The sequence below is a fragment of the Castanea sativa genome, chromosome 8 (assembly GCF_040712315.1).
Source record: "Castanea sativa cultivar Marrone di Chiusa Pesio chromosome 8, ASM4071231v1".
NCBI lineage: Eukaryota > Viridiplantae > Streptophyta > Magnoliopsida > Fagales > Fagaceae > Castanea > Castanea sativa.
The window spans coordinates 10,846,871-10,869,160 of NC_134020.1; the positions used below are offsets into that span (position 1 = coordinate 10,846,871).

At 38.4% G+C, this 22,290-nt stretch overlaps 2 protein-coding genes across 3 annotated transcripts; both read left to right on the top strand.

The window, feature by feature from the left end:
- Positions 1 to 2,545: 2,545 nt before the first annotated feature.
- On the top strand, positions 2,546 to 7,467 carry LOC142605859 (uncharacterized). The gene is made up of 5 exons (XM_075777287.1): positions 2,546 to 3,061; positions 3,574 to 3,814; positions 5,999 to 6,534; positions 6,637 to 6,810; positions 6,919 to 7,467. The coding sequence occupies exons 1-5, from the start codon at positions 2,546 to 2,548 to the stop codon at positions 7,465 to 7,467; spliced, it is 2,016 nt and encodes a 671-aa protein (XP_075633402.1).
- Positions 7,468 to 13,563: 6,096 nt separating this feature from the next.
- LOC142606722 (uncharacterized) lies at positions 13,564 to 19,313 on the top strand. Of its 2 annotated transcripts, none has more exons than XM_075778058.1 (8): positions 13,564 to 13,843; positions 13,938 to 14,031; positions 14,119 to 14,244; positions 14,388 to 14,546; positions 16,466 to 16,584; positions 16,762 to 16,953; positions 17,044 to 17,134; positions 19,067 to 19,313. In XM_075778058.1, exons 1-8 carry the CDS (start codon positions 13,698 to 13,700, stop codon positions 19,157 to 19,159), a joined length of 1,020 nt encoding a protein of 339 aa, XP_075634173.1. In that variant the 5' UTR covers positions 13,564 to 13,697; the 3' UTR covers positions 19,160 to 19,313. The 2 variants fall into 2 exon arrangements, with proteins under 2 accessions (XP_075634173.1, XP_075634174.1); XM_075778059.1 differs by lacking the exon at positions 19,067 to 19,313 and adding an exon at positions 17,312 to 17,371.
- Positions 19,314 to 22,290: the final 2,977 nt, after the last annotated feature.

The window sequence follows — 22,290 nt, forward strand, 5'->3', positions numbered from 1 at the left end:
AAATAAATAAAAAGTAATAGAGGAACACTTTATAACTGTAATCTTTTAAAAAATAGAATCTATTTAAAATGTTAAGGCACATTATAAATCTGTGACATTATGGGCAATTTAATTTTACATTTCCCCCCCTCACACTACCAAACATAGTGTAATAGTACCCTTTCCAAGTTAGGTTTATGTAGGACTCTAAAAGAGAAATGATTATGACACAGGACAAACCGAAATGATGCACAATAAAATAGAAGAACAAGAAAATGATGTTTACAATAGCATTTTCAATAGTGGCTATGCCACTTCTCCCACATATCTAATAGTGGCTATGCCACTTCTCCCATTTAGCATTATAAGATAATAATTTACTTAAATGAAAATACATGACCAACGCGAACGTACCATAGGTGGTGGGTTGCACAAAAATCGACCCAATTTTTAACACTTTGAAAACTATAATGTTAAGACAACTTTAAATCTTTTTTTTTTTATTTTTTATATAATCAGGCAACTTTACTCTTGGGAATAAGAAGATGTTAAGGAAACGTACATTGAAAATAATGAGTCCACGCTCCACAGCCAAGAGCTTATTAACTTAGAGATATTGCATAGTTATCCATATAGAGAAAAGTTAGGTTTGAATTCCCCCCCACCCCCACCTGTTCTAAGAAAAATGAAGAAGAATTACATGGGAATCAAAGTTTGTGATCGATCATTTAATACTTTTCTCGAACACAAATTGAGCTCAAGCTCATCAATGAGCAAGATTACATGCGTGGTTCATATTTTATTGAACAAGCTTAAATTTGTCCACGAACTACTCGCATATTGAATCTTTTTCAATATATATAATAAACACCTGATCAAAATTTTTTATCATACCACAAATGTATACTAATAATTAAAAACTAATTTATAGTTGAAATTATATTTATTTGTGTAGATAGAAACTATGAACTTATAAAAATTGGATTCACCAATTGTTAAATTTTTATATTATTTTTATTATGAAATGGATTATTTATATTATAAATAAAATTTTAAATAATAGCTCAATATTTTATAAAATTGTTTACAAACATATATAATCCAACATCAAGTCTATGTAGGTATATTTATTTTATACATATCTACATATAAATATATACTATAATATTCTACATATTTAAATCAAGTCTCGTATCATGAGCTTATTTACAAACAAATTATTATATTTGAACTTGATTCGTTTAACAAACGAGCTTAAATTTGGACTTACGTTTGTCTCATTTGCTTAATAAACAAAGATAAAAAATAAAAATAAAAAATAAAAAATTCCATACCAAGTTAAAAAATTTTATTTAAAATTCTATCAACATGTGTGAAATTATTAAGAGCCTTGGAGCTCATCCCTTTTATAAGTAAAATTATGATTTGAATTTCACTCCTTACATATTGGAACAATTAAATTAGGATTATGCCAAGTAGACTTCGCAAAATCTGATCCGAACCAAGACTTGGACTTGAAGAAAAAGATCCAACCCACCCAACTCATTTCTAAAGTGAGTTTTTTTTTAAAAATTTATTTATTTATTTTTAAATTTAATAAGGTTTCACATATCATATTCAAATTGGACAAAACAATATATTCATTCTTAACAATATATCATATACCTAAAAATATATTATGGTTCACGACATTTAGGTTTGTTTTTGGAGTAATTTATTATTTATTTCCTTATTTGTGTTGAATGCAAGATAAAACAATATAATTGTGGGGGTAAAATGGTCAAAACACGTATTTGGGCATTGGGCCTGATATTGGTGGTATAAGTCTGTCCGAGCAGAGCCTTTGAGGCCTACAAGTCAGCTTTTGCTGGAAAGGTTGATGATGTACTTTGAGGAGAGGCATCTCCTTGGCTGAGTCCAATAAAGATTGTATGACACATTATGATGTTTGAGGAGAGAATTCTGGAAAGTTTGGTGGGTAAAGATATGTTTCACGCTGTTATAGAGAGGAAGAACGTATGAGAAATATCAAGGAAAAAAGCTGCTACTACCGTATTAAAGACCCTGCACCTACCTCTGTGGCCGCATTAATGGAGAAATGACATCTAAATAGTACCAATTAGCCTTACAGCTATTATTTGAGGTCTTCTAGAGGGCGGTGGAGAAAAAAAAAGATCTGGATCATTGATTTGTATTACACGTGGAAGGTGAAGGAAAGAGGGAGAGTGATATAAAAGGAAAAAGAGAAGGAAAAAGGAAGGGGGGGATCTTCTTCAATTGTAATTTATTGTTAAAAGAAAGAAAGGCAATACAAGCCACCCTCGGCTTATGTCCGAGGAGAATTTCTGTTATTCTTATCCATTGATTGTGTAGGTAGTAGCAATCTAGCCCGCTTATCTGTTGTCCAATATCTATGAAACCTAGGTTTCAAGCTCACGCTCTATAAATTTTATTGCATAAGGCTCTTTGGGCCTAAGCCCATCACACATTTGGGTCCGGGTACAAATTGTGAACTTACAATTGGCGACGTCTGTGGGAAATCTTGTGTTTAAGGAATTGGAATACTATGGCAGGTTCAGATCCGCATCATGCAAAGTCTCAGGGGTCCCAGTGTGAGGATCATTTCCAACGTCTTGAGCGGGAAAGGGATCTAGAGGGCAATGTGCATACGGTGCACACCGATATGAGTTATTCGCGGGATGGAAGCAGAATCCCCCATGAGGACGACGCAAAGGCCATGCAAAGGGAGATCGATCACCTTAAGAAGAGCTTGCGTCGTGCTAGACGGAGACAAACACCATATCTTTCTAATCCTTCATTTGAGGGCTCCCAAGGCAGTAGTTACAGGCCAAGGTCCAAAATTTCTCCTAGTGATACTTTCTCGTACGAGAAAGATGATCTTCTTGGTCGTAGGGATAAAAAGTCTTCCTCCAGGGGCTTGGGAAACGATGCTATGAGCCAGGTGCTGTACCAGATCACCAAGTCACCTTTCTCACGCAAGATCGAAAAAGGAAAGCTTCCACGACGGTTCACTCAGCCCATGTTCACCATCTATAATGGCAGAATAGATCTAGTGGAGCACGTGAGTCATTTCAATCAGAGGATGGCGGTGCACTCTAAGAATGAAACCTTAATGTGCAAAGTCTTCCCCTCTAGCTTGGGACCTGTTGCTATGAGATGGTTTAACGGCCTGAAGGCGGGTTCTATCGATTCCTTCATGGAGCTCACTAGGACATTTGGGTCTCGGTTCATTACATGCAGTAAAGTTCCTCAGCCTTTGGACTCGTTATTGTCTATGGCCATGAAGGAAGGAGAGACCTTGAAAACGTATTCTGATAGATACTGGGAGATGTTTAATGAAATTGATGGCGATTTTGACGAGGTGGCGATTAACACTTTTAAGGTGGGCCTCCCAACTAATCATGACTTAAGGAAATATCTGACCAAAAAGCTTGTACGGAGTGTATGGCAGCTCATGGATCGTATTGACGAGTACAAAAGAGTTGAGGAAGATCAACAGCAAGGTAGGGGGAAGGCGAATGTTATCCCACAAGAGAGAAGGGATTTCAGGTCAGATAGATACAATAACAACAGGTCGAGGAGAGATTTTGCTGGGCAGTCTGGTTTAGCCCCTCCTCAAGTAGTCAACACCGTATTCCGAGAACCGGTACACCAGTTGTTGGAGAAGATCCGGAAGGAACCGTACTTCAAATGGCCCAACAAGATGGTTGGAGACCCTACGAAGCGGAATCAGAATCTCATTTGTCAATATCATCAGGACATGGGTCATACTACCGAGAATTGCGGGACGCTATGGAACCATTTGGAGCAGTTGGTTAGTGAAGGAAAGTTGAAGCAATTCTTGTATCAACCCAATGGATAGGAAATCCATTCAGGTCTGAGTAATCAAAGGAACAACTCATCTCAGCCTCCCTTGGGAACGATTAATGTCATTTTCGCTACTCTTAGCAGGACTGGCTCTTGTCCTACTAGGGTGATGTCTGTGTCACATGTTCTTGCCGAGGAGTCTGGTTCGAAGCCGAAGAGAATTAAAGGAAGTATTTCACCTATTTTGGCCTTCTCTGTGAAGATAAGGTGGGGACCATTCAACCCCATGACGATGCTTTGATGGTTACACTGAGGATAAGGGGCTATGTTGTAAAGAGAGTGATGGTCGATCAGGGTAGTGGAGCGGATATTATGTACCCTGATTGAGGTAGGACACAATTTACTGTTTAATTATTGTAATTTATTATTTTTGGTATTTTTATGTAAAACCGTTATTTTAGGTTTAGGTGATTTAATTCCTTGTTTTTAGTGCATTTAATACTTTTTAGGTCAAATTTGATTCTAGATATGGTAAGGTATCAATTAGGAGTTATTTTAGAATATATTTTCTTGTCTGTCAAGTTTTATGGAGCTCTTAAATAGGCCCTTAAGTCTGTAAACGTTTTTCATATAATATTATTGAATAAAAATCAGAAAAAGTGAGGCTTTGCTCTTCTTTTGGTTCTTCAAGAACTGTGAACTTATCAGGGATTCTTCCTTGTGGCGTTCAAACTTTATACCTTCGGTTCGTGATTCTTTATAATCATTGGGTCAAGGTCAACTTATACCTTTGGTTCGCGTTTTAATTATAAACATTGGGTCAGGGTTTCTATCAAAAATCTGAATTTTAGCTTTCTTGGGCAAGTATTCCAATATTTTTGTTGGGTCTCAAAGCGTGTCGGTTGAGGTTCGCATCATTTGGTATTAAATATTCCAATATTTTTGTTGGGTCTCAAAGCGTGTCGATTGAGGTTCGCATCACTGATTTATTCAAGTGGCTTAATTTAAAGCTCGAGGATCTTACAGCTTATGATTCGCCACTAATAAGTTTCGAAGGAAAGACTGTCATACCAAAGGGACAGATTAGCTTGCCTGTGTAGTTAGGTCTGGAAACAATTGATGTGGATTTCATTGTGGTTGACGCTTATTCCCCATACACGGCCATTGTCGCGAGGCCTTGGCTGCATGCTCTGGGTGCTGTTTCCTCAACTCTACATGTCAAGATGAAGTTCCCATTGGGGGGACTGATTGAAGAAATTCTTGGGAGCCAATCAGTAGCAAGACAATGCATATCGGCTACAATATTGCATCAAGCCAAACCAGAGTCCTCAGTCTTGGCTGCGGAGGACTTATAGCAATTAACGTATTTGGATGCGCCCAGCGCGGTGACAGCAGAGGAAGCAACATGTGAAGAGTTAGAAAGATTTCTTATAGGTGATGATCTTGAAAAGTTCTTTCAGGTTGGCGTTCGGCTACCACATCAAGTGAAGGTGGAATTGGTTATGTTTTTGAAAAGCAATATTGACGTATTTGCCTGGGATCCCTATGAGGCCCTTGGGGTTGACCCAAGCTTCATTTGCCATCATTTGAACGTCAATCCTACTATTGTCCCAAAGAGGCAACCACCTCGGCGTTCTTCTAAAGAACATGCCGAGATTGTCAAGGAAGAGGTGCTCAAGCTTAAAAGGGCTGGGGCAATTAAAGAAGTTTTTATCCGGAATAATGGCTCACACTGTGGTGGTGAAGAAGAAGAACGAAAAGTGGAAAGTGTGTGTGGACTTCACTGATCTGAATAAGGCTTGTCCTAAGGATTCATTTTCGATGCCTTGCATAGATCAGTTGGTGGATGCTACGGTCGGACATCCTCGAATAAGTTTTTTGGATACTTTTCAAGGCTATCACCAAATACCTTTGGCCCAGGGTGATCAGGAGAAGACAACCTTCATTACTCTTACAGGGAATTACCATTATAAGGTGATGTCTTTTGGTTTGAAAAACGCAGGGTCTACCTATCAAAGGATGATGACCAGGATGTTCGAGTCGCAACTAGGAAAGACTATTGAAGTGTATGTGGATGACATGGTGGTGAAAAGCAAGGTCGTGTCCATGCACGTGATTTAGATGACATCCTTCCAAACGCTCAGGAAGTACAAATTGCGCTTTAACGCCTCTAAATGCTCTTTTGGCGTAGGTTCTGGTAAATTCCTGGGCTACATGGTGACTCATAGAGGAATAGAAGTAAATTCGGCACAAGTCAAGGCAATTAATAGCTTGCAACCTCCTCAGAATCCAAAGGAAGTTCAGAAGCTAATGGGGATGACTACTACTCTCAACAGGTTTATTTCTCGATCGGCTGATAGGTGTAGAACTTTCTTCCAGTTGCTAAATAAATGGAAGGGATTCGAATGGATCAGGGAGTGTGCCTTAGCTTTTCAACAACTTAAGAAGTATCTTTCTCAACCACCCATCATGTCTCGGCCAGAGGTGGATGAAATCCTGTTTGCGTATATAGCAGTGGCCATTCACGCCGTCAGCTTGGTTTTAATACGGGACGATAGTGGTATACAAAGACCAGTTTACTATGTGAGCAAATCTCTGTATGAAGCTGAAGTGCGTTATTTACCATTAGAGAAAGCGATCTTGGCCGTAGTGCATGCTACGCGTAAGCTTCCTCACTATTTTCAATCCCATACAATTGTTGTTTTGACTCAACTCCCTCTTAAGTCGGTATTGCGAAGTGCTGATTACTCGGGGAGGATAGCTAAGTGGGGAACTATCTTGGGAGCTTTTGATATTAAATACATGCCTCGCACTTCTATTAGGGTCCAGGTCCTTGCTGATTTAGTGGCAGAGTTTGCTGAACCTTCATTAGAAGAGAATGCAAAGGGGTTGCACATGGATGGAAAATCAGTTGGCATGATTTCGTTCAGGGAACTTCTGGTTTGGAAAGTGTATATCGATGGTGTGGCGAACCAAAGGGGATCAGGTGTGGGGCTAGTTTTGGTATCCCCTGAAGGAATTACTTTTGAAAAATTGTTGAGATTGGGATTCTCGGCTACTAATAATGAAGCTGAATACAAAGCTGTACTGGTTGGGATGGATATGGTTCAGAAAATAGGGGGAAAGTCAGTTCAAATGTTATTGGATTCTCAATTAGTCGTGGGCCAAGTGATGGGAACATTAGAGGCTAGGGATCCAAGAATGCAAGAATATTTGACCTCGGTCAGGTGTTTACAATCCAAACTTGACTCTTTTACCTTGATGCATATATCTAGGAGTGGGAACACACATGCTGATTCATTAGCCACACTTGCAACATCTTCCGCTCAAGGTTTGCCCCGAGTCATTCTCGTTGAAGATTTGTTGAAACCTGCTCGGACAGCTTCTGGTGCTGTCCATATTCATCAAGTTAGGTTCGGACCTAGTTGGATGGACCTCATAATATCCTTTCTTAAGAACGATGTCCTGCCCGAGGAGAGATCTGAGGCAGATAAAGTTCGTAGAAAGGCGCCTCGCTTCTGGTTGTCCGAGGATCAGAAGCTGTATAAACGCTCCTTTTCTGGGCCGTACTTGCTGTGTATACACCCTAAAGCAAAGGAGTCATTGTTGGAGGAGTTACATGAAGGGATTTGTGGAAGCATACAAGAGGAAGGTCTTTAACTCATAAAGCTCTGACCCAGGGATATTGGTGGCCCAATATGCAGAGAAAGGCTCAAGATTACGCGAGAAAATGTGACCAATGCCAGAGATTTGCTCCTAATATCCATTAGCCCAGTGGTGTACTTAATCCTTTGTCTAGTCCTTGGCCGTTCGCTCAATGGGAATTGGATATAGTAGGGCCTTTCCCAAAGGCTGTGAAAAATAAAAGATGGTTGCTCGTAGGGACCGATTACTTTACCAAGTGGGTTGAAGCTGAGCCTTTGTCAAACATTAGAGATGTGGATGCAAAAAAGTTTGTTTGGAAGAACATTATCACTAGGTTTGGGATACCTCATACTCTTATTTCAGATAATGGCCTGCAGTTTGATAGTAAGGTCTTCAGAAAATACTGTTGTGACCTAGGTATCACGAATAGATACTCTACTCCAGCTTATCCGCAAAGAAATGGGTAGGCTGAGGCAGTTAACAAAGTTATAGTAAGTGGACTCAAGAAGAGGCTGGATGATGCGAAGGGAAGGTGGGTGGAAGAGTTGCCACATGTTCTGTGGACATATCGGATTACACCGCGAAGATCCACGGGAGAAACGCCCTTCTCCATGACTTATGGGGCCGAGGCCGTGATCCCTTTGGAAATTGGGTTTCCAACGTTGAAGACAAGCTCTTTCATCCCAAGCAATAATGATGGTTTGCTAGAGAAAAGCCTGGATCTAGTTGAGGAACAGCGAGAGGCCGCCATGGTTCAGCTAGCTTATTATCAGCATAAGCTCAAACGAGGGTATGATGCTCATGTGAAGCTAAGGCCACTTGCACCTGGAGACTTAGTATTAAGGAAGGTCTTGGGTACAGCCAAGAACCCAGCATCGGGAAAGCTAGGACCTACCTAGGAAGGACTATATCGAATTATTTCTGTAGCGGGCATAAGGGCATATCGTCTAGCAGACTTAGATGAAAAGTTGTACAACGTCTATGGAATGTAAATAACCTACGAAGGTACTATTAATGAAAGACACTTTTGTCGTTTTTTGTTCTATTGTTATTGTGTTATGATTTGGTTCCTTTTTATAAGTATCAAACAGAAACTTGGTCATGTATGGCTCTTCGGACCACATACCTAGTGGAAATTGATATTTTATTAAGTGTTAAATAGAACCTTAGTTACGTCTGGTTCTCGGATCATCTACTTTGGAGAAATTAACATTTCAGTTCTTTTTTATAAGTATCAAACAGAAACTTGGTCATGTATGGCTCCTCGGGCCACATACCTAGTGGAAATTGATATTTTATTAAGTGTTAAACAGAACCTTAGTTACGTCTGGTCCTCGGATCATCTACTTTGAGGAAATTAACATCTCAGTTCCTTTTTATAAGTATCGAACAAAAACTTGGTCATGCTTGACTCCTTGGACCACATACCTAGTGGAAATTGATATTTTATTAAGTACTAAACAGAACCTTAGTTACGTCTGGTCCTCAGATCATCTACTTTGGGGAAATTAACATTTCAGTTCATTTTTCTGAGTATCAAACATTTCAGTTTATCCTCTCATATATTAGACATGAATTTGGATATGCTTGGGCTCTTAGGCCAAATTAGACATCAAACCAAGTCTTAAACTGTATTTTTCTCGTTTTAAGTTCAGATATATTCATACATATTTAACTATATGTTATTGCACTTCGAATATTACAATTTCAACACATAAGTTATCTGCTAATGATTAAAGTTGATAAAGTGAGCATAGTTTCATGTCGGATTACTAGTATTGACTGAGGCATTATAAAGATTTCCCTGTACATTGGGATACTAAGTCAGTTATGCTATGCTTGTAATTTGCATTAAGGTAAAAGAGATAAACATTTTAGTAAAGGAAATCGGTAATAAATTAAAGAGCAATCCTTTTAATTTGTCATTGATTCTATCAGTGGGTACATGGGAAATGAAGTTCTCAAATAAAAGGATTAAAATAAAGTCCTAGATGGCCTATGCCTTGGGTTTAGGTGGAGGGTCTTGTTTAGACTTCTTTGCAGCTTCTTTCGTTTTGTCCTCCTCCCCTGTCTGCTTAGGCTCACCTTCAGACGAGGCTTGGACTTGTTTTCCTTTGTCCTTCACCTCTGGTGGAGGAGCATTTGGCTCAGCATGTTCACTTAGGCGCTTCTCAGCCTTGTCACCTTGTTCCTTCTCTTTGTCAGAATCAACAAATTCTTTAGGAGATGGAATAGGCTCTTGAATTGGAGATGGCGCTATCAAAGGCACTGTCTCAGAGGTAGTTGATATCGGAGGAAGGTCTTCAATCGCTCAGATGTCCTGAGGAATCCAAATGTTTTCTGCCTTCCTCTATGTAGAAGTAGCCGGGACTCCTGCCACATTTAGGGCTTCTGCCCAAACTTGTTGACAGTACTCCCTACATAGTTCTGCCAGCTCCTCGGTTAAGTGAGTTTCTGTTGCCTCAACCCCTTCGTCGTAAGAAGCCTTCTTGGCAGCCTCCATGGTCTCCCTGAGGGTGAGAGCCTCTTCTTTGGCTTGAGCAAGCTCCTTCTTTAAGTCTAAATTTTCCTGCTGGGTTTTGGAAAAATCCTTTCCTTTTTGGCGTAGCAGTTTGCGTTGCCCCTCCACTTGAGCCTTGGTAGTTTTGAGTTCAGCCTCGGCACTATTTCTCTCTTTCTTCTTGTTTGCCAATTTTTTGGACAAATCCTCTTTCTCTGCCTCGGCATAGCCTAAAGCCTTTTCAGTTTCAACTCTAACCTGGAGTTCAGCTTGGGCCTGGTTCTGACTATCATCCACCCATTTCTCAGCAGTAAAAACCTCTTGAATGGCCTGCATGGAGATGTCAAACAGATGCATCATGGTAGGAGCAATAGAACAGTACTATTGGAAAGATTTTTATGCAAAGAGATAAAAAAAAAAAAAAAGAGAAGAAAGAAGTAATATAGCGAGGAAGTAATGGTTGGATGACATGTACCAAAGCTAAATCCCTTTTCAGGGAGAGGAAAAGGTGTGGCTTGCTTATCTTGTCTAGAGCCTCCATGTCCTTTGGTAAAAGAATAGGTTGCTTTAGAGCGTTAGCCAGGTGGTGGGCATGTCCTTGCTGGAACGCCCTGATGGTAGAGTGGTAAGGAATTGGAGCCCCATCTAATTCCATTGCAGGGGACCAATTGGCCTGTGTGCGGTGCACTTCGGCCTGATTGTGGCTTTCCCCACTCTCTACAGAAGGGGCACGTGTTCTACCCTTGACAACCTGTTGTTGTTGTTGTTGCTTAGGCTTCTTCTGTTGCACCACTTCTGTCTCCTCGGCCTTGTTTTTCCTTTTCTTTTTGGTGTCGGGAACAGGAATCTTAGGGTCGAAAGGAGGAAGAGGTGGTGGCAGCTTAAGAGGGGGTTGAGATCCAACTGTATCCTTTTTGCTAGCTTGCATACCCCTCTTGGTCATCAGCGATCTTAGGCTGGACATCTCGTCTTCCTCGGAACGGGTATCAACTTACGCAATTACTAAGCCCTTTATGCCAGAACTCTCGGAAGGTTCGTTTTCTTCGTCCGAGATGGCGACAATGTGGCTTTCTGTAGGTCTCTCTGCCTCCTCGATACGAAACTGGTTGATTTCCTCTTCAATGGATAGGTGCGAAGACGCTGAATTTTCTCGGATGACTGTTGCCTGAGAACGTACCAAAAAAGGAACCGCTTTTATCGGGCGTACGTAGAGGATAGTCGAGGGATCGTCAGGTAATTCGTGTGTGTTGAGAAAGCCTGGTCTCGAAATGTTTATCCTTTTACATCTCTCATCACCCGCAGTGATCGCGTTGCCAATGTCTTGGAAATCTTCTAACAGAGGGTCGTATCCCAATATGAGATGGGTTGCCCTTACTTGCAGGTCTTTGCTCACGAACACCTCGGATCGTAGAACGCGATTGAGGTTCGCGACGCTGCAAAAGCTTAGACAGGGTCGTACGTGTTGTTTGTTTGCAAAAACATCTGAGGAGACAGGCATGGTTAGATCAGCAATAAATGCCAAATAAAGAAGTAATAACATACAATTTAACTAGAAATGGTAAAGTTAATAGAACCAAATCACGGGTTAGGGAATCTAATTCCTATGGAGTCACACCTGGGGTTCCCCATTCGATTGCGCAATGAGGATCGTCGTGCCACATTCCAGAAGCAATCAGGTAATCGTCCTTCATACCTTTGTTGGATTTGGGAAGACAGGATATGAGCCTAACGACACTAGATTTAGATTTGAGATAGTATCCTACATCTTTAAGCTTATGGCACTCGTACATGTAAACAATGTCGTGCCATGTGAGGTTTAGACCCATTTGCTCATTTAGAGCGTCAACACAGCCTAAGACTCTAAACATGTTGGGTGTACATTGGTCTGGGCATAACCTGTGGTTGCAGAGGTATTCACTTGTTACATTTTTCATGGGAAGTGTCATCCCACCTTCTAAGAATGCGATGATGGGAATGACAACTTCTCCTTCCTTCCTATCGTTAGCTATGGCTTCAGGGGGCAATATCTTAAGCCTACGTTTTGAGGAATGCGATATTTAGCTCGAAAACCCTCCATATCGGCATCAGTATCTACTAGACACTTAAATCTACCCATTTGGTGGGAATAAGAATGGAGATTTAGAGAGGGAAATGATGTAATTAATGGCCGAGGACAATAGCCGAGAAGAAATGAGTTTAATTTTTTTTTTTGAGAACTTACGGAAAAGAGGCAGATACTTCTTCGCGAGCTTCTTAAGAGGAAAGAAAATAAGAAATTTTGAGATTTGATTGATTTCTGAAGTGAGAGGTTGAGTTTCGGTTTCCTAGGTGTTTTGGTGTGTGGGAGGCGGCATTGAATGGGAATTATCCCACCCAAATTTGAGAAAGAATTCGGATGGTTAGATGCGCATCTCACCGTTGAACGTGGAGGACAAGGTGTAACTTACAGCCATTAATACGGGTGTTACGGATTTTGAAGTGTCAGAAGCGGTTTAAAAGAAGCGAAGTGACTCTTTCACGTGTGACAATTTGCAAAGCATGTGGAGATTGTGGCGTTGGTTCAAAACTCCAATTTTCTTCTTGGTTGTGGAGAAAAATGAAGTTTTGAGGGGTTATTTTGGAGGTAAAATGGTCAAAACACGTATTTGGGCCTTGAGCCTGATATTGGTGGTGTAAGCCTGTCCGAGCAAAGCCTTTGAGGCCCACAAGTTAGCTTTTGCTGGAAAGGTTGATGATGTAGTCCGAGGAAAGGCATCTCCTTGGCTGAGTCCGATAAAGATTGTATGATACGTCATGATGTTTGGGGAGAGAATTCTGAAAAGTTTGGTGGGTAAAGATATGTTTCACGCTGTTATAGAGAGGAAGAACGTATGAGAAATATCAAGGGAAAAAGCTGCTACCACCGCATTAAAGACCCTGCACCTACCTCTCTGGCTGCATTAATGGGGAAATGACATCTGAATAATACCAATTAGCCTTACAGCTGTTATTTGAGGTCTTCCAGAGGGCGGTGGAGAAAGAAAAAGATCTGGATCATTGATTTGTGTTACACGTGGAAGGTGGAGGGAAGAGGGAGAGTGATATAAAAGGAAAAAGAGAAGGAAAAAGGAAGGGCGATATTTTTCAATTGTAATTTATTGTTAAAAGAAAGAAAGGCAATACAAGCCACCCTCGGCTTATATCTGAGGAGAATTTTTATTATTCTCATCCATTGATTGTGTAGGTAGTGGCAATCTAGTCCGCTTATCTGTTGTTCAATATCCATAAAACTTATGTTTCAAGCCCACGCTCTACAAATTTTATTGCATAAGGCTCTTTGGGTCTGAGCACATCACGCGTTTGGGTCCGGATATAAATGGTGAATTTACAATAATCATATTTATCAATATTATTATTTTGCATGTGAAAAAATACAAGTCAACCATAATCGGTTCAAGTCAACCTTCAACCCGGTACACCTAACTTACTTGCAACTCATTAAGACTACAAGTTCCTAATCCGAACCTGATCTAACTCATGACCGGTTTAACTTGCCTCGTGTTTGACCTGACCCGACCTGACCTGTTTGCATTGTGTAAATTGGCAAGTGGTAGAATGAAATCTATTTTGATTTTTGAAGTATGCACGTTGAGGAATTTTGAGTGGTTAAAAATTTGCCAAAGAAAGAGGCAATCACTAATAGTAATTAGCATTAGCGGGAACGAGACGGGGAGCTAGCATCACGCACTCACACTTACACTTACACATGGCCAATATTGTTCAGTGCAACTCTCTTCCTCACTTGTGCAAACCAAGTAGAATCTCAACGCCCTTGTTATCCTCAATCTCACTTACTCGTTCAATCTCAAATGTTAGCACAACTTCCAACGCATTGAAGCTCTCCGCTCCCAGGTCTCTCTCTCTCTGATATGTGTGTTTAGCTTTACAGTTCATATTGAGAGATGCAAGTAGTATTAGTGATATTTTACTTTACTTGCACTTGCAGACTGAATAGGACTGTTTCTGCTGTGGTTTCTGAAGAGAACGCAGTTGGGTCGAATTTTTCTGGCACTGATGTGTTCAAACTCACTTACTTAGAGGTGGGTTTTCGTTTTTTTCATCTGGGTCTTTCTTAATTTTGCTTAAGCTTTTTATTAACATGCATGTAGAAACTATTCTTTGTTTAGGGAAATTCTTGGTTGTGGGATGTGGATGGATTGAAAATACTGGTTGATCCAATCTTGGTGGGTAATTTGGATTTTGGAATTCCCTGGCTTTATGATGCAGCCAAGAAATACTTGAAGAATTTCCAGGTATCTTTTAGATGTTAATAGCTGTTACTTTGCATGTACCTCTGGTTTTGAATATGTTGGCCCCCCCCCCCCCCCCCCTTTTTTTGGTAAGTTTTTTGTGGGAATTAACAAGCTTATTCTGACTGGTATGAAACTTTGTGCAGCTTCGTGATCTTCCTGAAATCGATTGCTTGCTGATCACACAGAGCCTTGATGATCACTGCCACTTGAATACCTTGAGACCGCTCTCAATAAAGTTCCCAAATCTTAGAGTCTTAGCAACTCCAAATGCTAGGCCGCTGCTGGATCCCCTTTTCAGCAATGTACGTATATATTGTAGCTTGGACTTTTTGCTGACTGAATTCTGATTTTGTCTTCAATTTTCATATTCTGTATAATTCATGTATGAACAATTGAAACATTCTTCGTGGATGCCCAAAGATAAATTAGCACATCAACATTGGCATAATGGTTCTTGGTTAAAATTTTACACTTAATTGGTACTTATATCATATTGGAATTCATTGAACTCGTTTGTATCTAGGGTGTGTCTTGAACTCTACTCTTTTTTGCAAAACCTCTCTCATTAAGTGGGGTATGAAGAGCTTGGCCTACAATTGAGGCTCATTGGCTTTGTTCTGTAGCAGACCTGGTAGTATATATAGAGATTGTTTCCCATTTTTTAGTGTTATTGCATAATATCCTTTTTGCGGCATTAGCATATTCAAGAAAGATGCAGCAACTGCATTATGTATTGTATGACATGATCTGTTAGTGGATTTCTGGCTGCTCATTGCCCATGATTGTTGATGAAAGGTCCAAACATCTTAATAGCTTGTGTTCCCTGTGTGATTGTTTTGGCTTGTTTCTTGATTTCCTTTTTCATGCTAATTAGGAAGAAACTGACAACTTTGCTCTCCAACCTGTTACTGCAATATTGTTTGCATATGTGTAGAATCTGCTAAATCATCGGACTCTTATCCGTCAGCCTTCCTTTGTTTTATGTGCAAACTTTAGCATTACCATTGTTATGCATCTTAGTGTAGCATACGTCCAGATGCTATGAATCACTTGTGATAGGTTTAGATCTTAAAAAGGTCATACAAAAGAACAAGTCTGTATGAAATTGCAGTCGATTTCAACAAAGCCTATATCTCACCAACTCATAACCAGTGATTTTAAATCCTTCTTAACCATGCTGCTCTATCTGGAACCTCATTTTATGTTAAATCCCTGGAAATCAAATAACTTCCCTATGCTATTGAATTTGTAGATCTTCATTGCAATATTAATTTTAAATTCTCATGTGTTCGTTGATCAGCTAACATGCCATAAAGATGTCGTTTCTTTATGTGAAACATGTGAAGAGAGTTTTTTATTTTTAATTTTTAACCATATTGGAATTTATTATTACTAGAAGAAGCATATTTTGTATTTTCAAATTATTTAATATTCTTCCCCTAGAAGAAGAGCATAGCACAAATAAGCTAAAGAATTAAATAAACGTCTAAAGCTTAAAATGAAAAAGAAGAAGCAGAAGAAGAAGAAGAAGAAGAAGAAGAAGAAGAAGAAGAAGAAGAAGAAGATGACATAGTTATCTAAAAAATTAATTTATGTAGTCAGCTGGAATACTTGAGATTGATCATGATGGAAAAGGCTGCAAACAAGTTCCAACTGGACACCTTAACAGTGCCCTATTATATCTTCATCATGGGATTTTTGAAGATGTATATTGCATAATGCTTGAAAGGTGTAAATTATGAAAAGAAGCCAATTTTCTGTCTGCAGGCAGTATTTAAATGGGACAAGAATGCTGGAGAGTGAAGGAAAGTTGAAATTTCTTGTCATTTAATATTGTCCCTTATCTAGAATGGCATAAAAGTTTCACAACTTTCAAGGTCCATTCGCTTGCATCTTCCTCCAAATTGTTTACTGTAAATTTCACAAGCAAGTTCAGTTTTCATGAGAAAAAAATCAATGGTGCCTCATTAGCCAATCAAAATCATAAGCAATTAGGAAGATTTGAGTTTAAGTAATATTCGTAGATTTTATTCCACAGAATATGCTTCTTAATGGTAAATGGAAAGATATATTATTACCATTCCTGTGAATGTCTGAATGTGTATTTATATTTAACATGTTGCACTGACATATGAGATAACATAGCAATCATACACATTACTGTGTTGATCCATTGAAGCATTTCCATTTCAATTTTCAAAATTAGTTCCTCAATTTTCAGGTCACATACATAGAACCTGGTCAGAGCTCTGTTATTGAAGCAAGAAATGGTTCTAAAGTCAGAGTTCAGGCTACTGCAGGGCCAGTTCTAGGTCCTCCATGGCAGCGCCCTGAGAATGGGTAAACTTTATCACACTTTTGTATGCTGTTGTGAATTCAAATGTTAGACCCTACTGGATTTGATTTCCAAGAAATAAAGACTTTGTATACGTATGCCTTATGCGCTAAAATGTTCTAATCTTAGCTAAATGGATATTTAACTTGAAGTTTATTCCTTTTGATGTAATATGTGATCAGATATCTTGTAAATTCAACTCAGGGCCAACTGACTCTTTACTATGAACCCCACTGTGTATACAACAAGGATTTGCTGGAAAAGGAAAGGGCTGACATTGTTATCACACCAGTCATAAAGCAACTTCTGCCTAAATTTACTTTGGTTTCAGGACAAGAAGATGCAGTTCGACTTGCAAGGCTTCTGCATGCCAAGTACAGAACCATTGCATACTCTTGGGCAGCTAAACACCATAATTTTATAGTAGTTAACTTTTTTATTGATTTCCTTCCCTCATTTTGTAGGTTTATTGTGCCAATGAAAAATGGGGACCTCAATAGCAAAGGGCTTCTTGCTAGTATAATTCAAGCTGAGGGAACAATAGAATCATTTAAGGTCTCCATTCTTTCACTCAATTTTAAAGACTAGATGACTCTGCATAATGTTTTTTTTCTTCATGATTTATTTACTACACTAGTATATCATATCAAATAACACCGCATTCCATCCTTTTTTCCCTTCTTTTTTTGTTTGGGGGAGAGGGGTTTGGTTGTGGTTTTTCTTTTGCCATAGAAGTACGTTCATATTATAAGTTGAATGTGACCAGCATAGCCCTACCATTTCCACATCTTGCCCACGTCTTGCTCAGTACAAAGGTAGTCTGTCTTTCTTCCTCTAATTTTTTTTTTCTTAGGCAAGCTTTGGTAGTGTGTTGATAGATCACCAATTCTCCCAAAAATTTAAACTGTTAAGAAATGGTGAATTTAATAACTTAAACATTATTCTAACACTCCCCCTCATTTGTGGGCCTATAATCCTCCTTGATAAGTGGGGCCCAACATGTGGAATTTTTTGAACTTTTTAAATGGGAGGTAGAGTGGAGATAGGGTTTGAACTTTGGACCACTTACTATGATACCATGGTAAATTATTGATTATCCTAAAATCTTAAACTATTAAGAAATTATGAATTTGTTCGTTTAACTATTTTTCTAACTTGTATAATAATTTATGCTTCTGAGCAATATTGTTGCTTCTTTTCTATTAAATTTTCTGCTGCTCTAGACATAATAGCAGTGGAAACCTTTTTAACCTTTTTCTAAGTCTAATTTGTGGTTGTACCAAATACTTTCTGTTAAAAAGTGGCTTGAATATTTGAATTTAAGAATGAGGTTCACCAGCGCACGTGATGTGCATCCCATAGGATTGTTCTCCCTTAGTATGTTGGTTTGCAAGCATTAACTTGTTTTCAGACTGGTTTATTCTTTTTTCTGCTTGGTGTGGGTTTTCAACACAAAACGTTAGCTGACTTTTGGGGCTTGGGTTTTGTTAGAGTGCATTTGTGCCACTTTGTAATCTCTCTATTTTCTTAGTGAAACTTTCTCCTTGACACCATCTGTGGACGTAAGCCTAAGACTGAACCATGGAAATTTGTCTTCCTTGCACTATTGTTTATTCTATTTTGCATAAACCCACTTTTGTTGGCTACACTTCCAACAAATGGGTATCGAGTCTCCTCTATCTCAACATTTTCCAAATGTTAGATAACCATGTTGAGTTCGTCAAAGTTGAGGGTTTATGCCATTTATTTGAGTTTCAAATTTGTCTTTTCCCAATTTATATGCATTTATGAACTTTTTACTATTTTACTTTACAACTACCTCAGGAGATGACAAAGAATATTTCCATGTGGTAAGCTTGTTGCTTTGTTGAATAAAATGAGTTGTGTTAGGAAAGGTGAGACAGAGATCAGATATCACATTGGAATTGATGTTATGATTCTGAGAAAGAGAGGAGAGAGTGAGACATAAATTAACGTTGTTTAGTTTTTATAATTCTAACATGTCTAACATTGTAATAGAGCCATGTCTCACCTCTCATTTTCAGGTATGGTTTTCAATGGGAGTTTCAAGGGAATACAAAGTGGATTTATGAATCCAATTAAGTTCTCTTTGCTTTTGAATCCCAATATCCCTCAAACTCTTGTTTCAACTGGAGATCAGTTTGAGGCAGAGGGGGGAGTTGGTTATGGCCTTTTGTGTCCATACTTTTTCTAAAATCAATCTTGAAATTTGATTATTGCAGTAATTAGCTCTGTTTCAATTGATGAATGTTTGAGGGATATTGGGACACGAAATTCTAGCATTTCTGTGTAGTATTTTCACAAAAAATTACTTACCAAAAAAAACAGTCTCAAAATTTGATTATTGCAGAATTTCTCTCATCTTTGCTTATTTCTCATTTTTTTGTTAAACACTGTTAGAAACTTAGATATATTTATCCTGCAAATGTGACAAGTAACTGAGAATTGAATTGTTTTCTAATGCAGGAGCTATTGTCAAAGGAAATACCAGATGCTCAGGTATTAGAGCCTACTCCTGGTATACCACTAGAAGTCCAGTCACCCTCAAATCTTCCTTAGTGCATCTATATATGTTTACTGTTTAAATGAAACTACTGTATATTTAGATGATGTACATATTAATTCGTCTATTTTGTTTTTCCTATGCATATAATGTCTATTGTCAAACAACTATAGTCTATCCAAATAAAAGAATAGAACTGATATGCAGACATGTATGATGTTTGATATTTTGGAAGTCAGGTTGGATCTTAATCTTTGATGCAGGACAAACCAAAACAAAGTAATAGAAAAAATTAAAAAAAAATAAATATAGTAAACCTAGGAGTCAGTACTAGCTAATTAGAAGAATTTCATGAGAAATTTATGATTAATTCGGATTGTGTCTTACAAAACTGAACCTAGGGTTCTTAAGCAGACTTTCAAAAATTTACTTTGCTTGTAAGAAAAGAACTTAGACTCATAAACCAAATGAGGAGCTACTCAAGAGAGTATTCATTGTGTGTAATCAGTGAATCTATTGCGCAGGATTTCTAGTCTGCAAGTCTCCTACTCAAAGTCAATCTGAAACACACTTGTTCTGTACCCCGAATGTATTCTGTGATTCACAATCTCTTTTGTGTTTTTAGGATGAATGATTGATCCCTTCGTCCTAAGTATTCATTGCTTCATCTGCATTCACTTGTTCTGACCATGAAAATAAGAATTTTGTAGGTAATAAGCTTCTCATGAACATGGTGACAGCTACCTTTTCATTTGCTTCATCCATTTACAACATTTCTTTATTAAAGCTACTCACATGGTCTTGTAAAGGTTCTCCCATATTCTTCTTGATATTGTAAATGTAAGTGGCTTGTCTCCAATGTCTTCGACCCTAATGAAGTGAATAACAAAAAGTTTCTCAACTTGGCGAATGAACCTACTTACCAAGCTTCAGCTTGTTGAACCCTTAAGAGTAATTTTGTTAGGAACAACCTTGAGGCATCTTTAATACCATCAAATGCCTCCATTTGAGGCATTTGTTAATCTTGGAGATAAGTGGTACCTCATTACATCAGGGCTGAAGCTGAAGGGCAAATCTTTGTTATGCACCAAGTCATCTACTGCTGTGGAAATCTTCCTTTTCATGGCTTCAACTATCACGCCAATCTTGCCTTTCATCTCTTTAGACAACTTGTCCAATACGAAGACATTTATGATTCTTCGGCCCGATGACTTTGTGGCTAGGCTTTAGCTAGTGCACCTCTTGTATGTCCTAATCTCTGTTTGGCTCTTAGCTTCATGATGGTGGCTTCCGTGGAGGAATTCCCTAAGTAGGGAGAAGACTCTGCATCAAGTCTTGATTTTGATGCACCAGTTGTTGCACACTCTGGATCAAGTGTGTCACGTATTGTTCGAGTGTAGCTACTCTTAATGGATCGTTCTAAAGCATTCTGGCCCTTTGCCTGGTGCTGGTGGTGTTTTGGTGAGTGTCCACTGAACGTGTTTGAGCTATACAACCTTTATCATTGGAAAATATTTGATTCCCACAAATGGCGCCAACTAAGACTTGGTTGGGTTTCACAGAAGACTCGAAGAGTGGATTCTTACAAATGAAGTCAACTAAAAGGCACACACAACACAAGTGTTGGCCACCATTGCTTCGATGCTTAAGTCAGTCCAGTGTTATTGAGGGAGAATGGATATATTTTTGACGTAGGGTTTTTTTCAGTGCGTACTTCGTTTTTGGATTTATTTTCTTTTTAAACTTTTTTTTTAGTTATTAATGGAAACGATTGTGGCACAAAATCGTATTTTCAATGCATGATTTTAGTTGTTTTTTATTTGTGTGAACGGAAGTATGTGCAAGTTGGTGTCTCTAATCAACACTTCCCTAATGGAAAACAGTTTTCTTAAATTACTCTCCATGCTGAATTCATCATTATCCTCACTTGATTGTCTAAAGTTACTTTACTGACCTGTTCTTCTTCTCTTGGTTGAGTTTTTTTTTTTTTTTTTCCTCCTAGAGATCTAGAATTCAATGGTTGAGTTGAGCAGAAGATGCTGCGTAGTTGGATACTGAGCACGTATGTATCATTTTGTTAGGAAAAACAAAAACAAGAAACAAGAAACGTAATGGGTATATCCGGATTTTTTTTTAAATAACTATAAAATCCAAACAATATTATTAGTTAGCCAACGTTTGAAACTAATTTGGTTTCTAACAAATCGAGTCCAAAGGACTTGATTTTGGGCTTATAAATCGAGTATAATGTACTTGATTTTCCCATCGTGGCTCCAGCTGAGGTGGACACAGTGTTCACGTAGGACTAGAAATCAAGTTCATTGAACTTGGTTTTGGGACATGAAAATTGAGTCCTTTGGACTCGAGTTCCTAGCCTTGTCCCACCAGGGCCTTTTTCACACTTAGGTCACGTGATTAGGCACGTGGATCACTTTAAAGGAAATCGAGTCTACCGGACTCGATTTTGTGTCAGGTCCTACCACTGCTTTTCGGCCACGTAGTGTAACTCGAGTAAATTAGACTCGATTTCTTTGCTTTTGAAAATCGAGTCTACTGGACTCGATTTTAGTGAATGGTCCCCAGCCCGTCCACGTGTCATGTAGGTCTCAACTGGGACCTTTTTCCCCCCTTTACCCGGCTCACAGATTACTCTTTAGCTCTCACATCCTTTCTTCAGCTCTCACACAACTTTCCTCAAGCTCACACTCACATTCCTTAAGTCTCACACAATTTGTCACATTAACAACAATCTTTCACAAGTAATGTTTATACAATATTGGAAATTTTTTTTGTTAGTTAATATTATGATTATTTGCTAGGTTTTTTTTTTTAAGAAACAATTAGAACGTATTAGGTAAATTTTTGTTTTTTTGTTTGTTAGTGGAAATATTGTGATTAATTTATTTGTTAGTATATTGTGATTAGTTTATTTGTTAGTATATTGTGATTAATTGCTAGTTTTAAAAAAAAAAATATTATGATTAATTATTGGGAATATTTTTTTTTTGTTAGTGTAAATATTGTGATTAAATTATTTGCTAAGTTTTTAAATATATATATATATATATATTGTGATTAATTATTGGGAATATTTGTTTATTTTTTGTTGGTGTAAATATTGTGATTAAATTATTTGCTAAGTTTAAAAAAAAAAATTGTGATTAATTATTGGGAATATTTGTTTATT

Coding starts and splice junctions, on each gene's coding strand:
- LOC142605859 (XM_075777287.1), top strand. CDS start 2,546: ATGGCAGGTTCAGATCCGCATCATGCAAAGTCTCAGGGGTCCCAGTGT. Junction 3,815..5,998: donor GGAACCATTTGGAGCAGTTG/GTTAGTGAAGGA, acceptor CTTTTGGCGTAG/GTTCTGGTAAATTCCTGGGC. Junction 6,535..6,636: donor CTCAACTCCCTCTTAAGTCG/GTATTGCGAAGT, acceptor ATTAGGGTCCAG/GTCCTTGCTGATTTAGTGGC.
- LOC142606722 (XM_075778058.1), top strand. CDS start 13,698: ATGGCCAATATTGTTCAGTGCAACTCTCTTCCTCACTTGTGCAAACCA. Junction 14,245..14,387: donor AATACTTGAAGAATTTCCAG/GTATCTTTTAGA, acceptor AACTTTGTGCAG/CTTCGTGATCTTCCTGAAAT. Junction 16,585..16,761: donor TGGCAGCGCCCTGAGAATGG/GTAAACTTTATC, acceptor ATATGTGATCAG/ATATCTTGTAAATTCAACTC.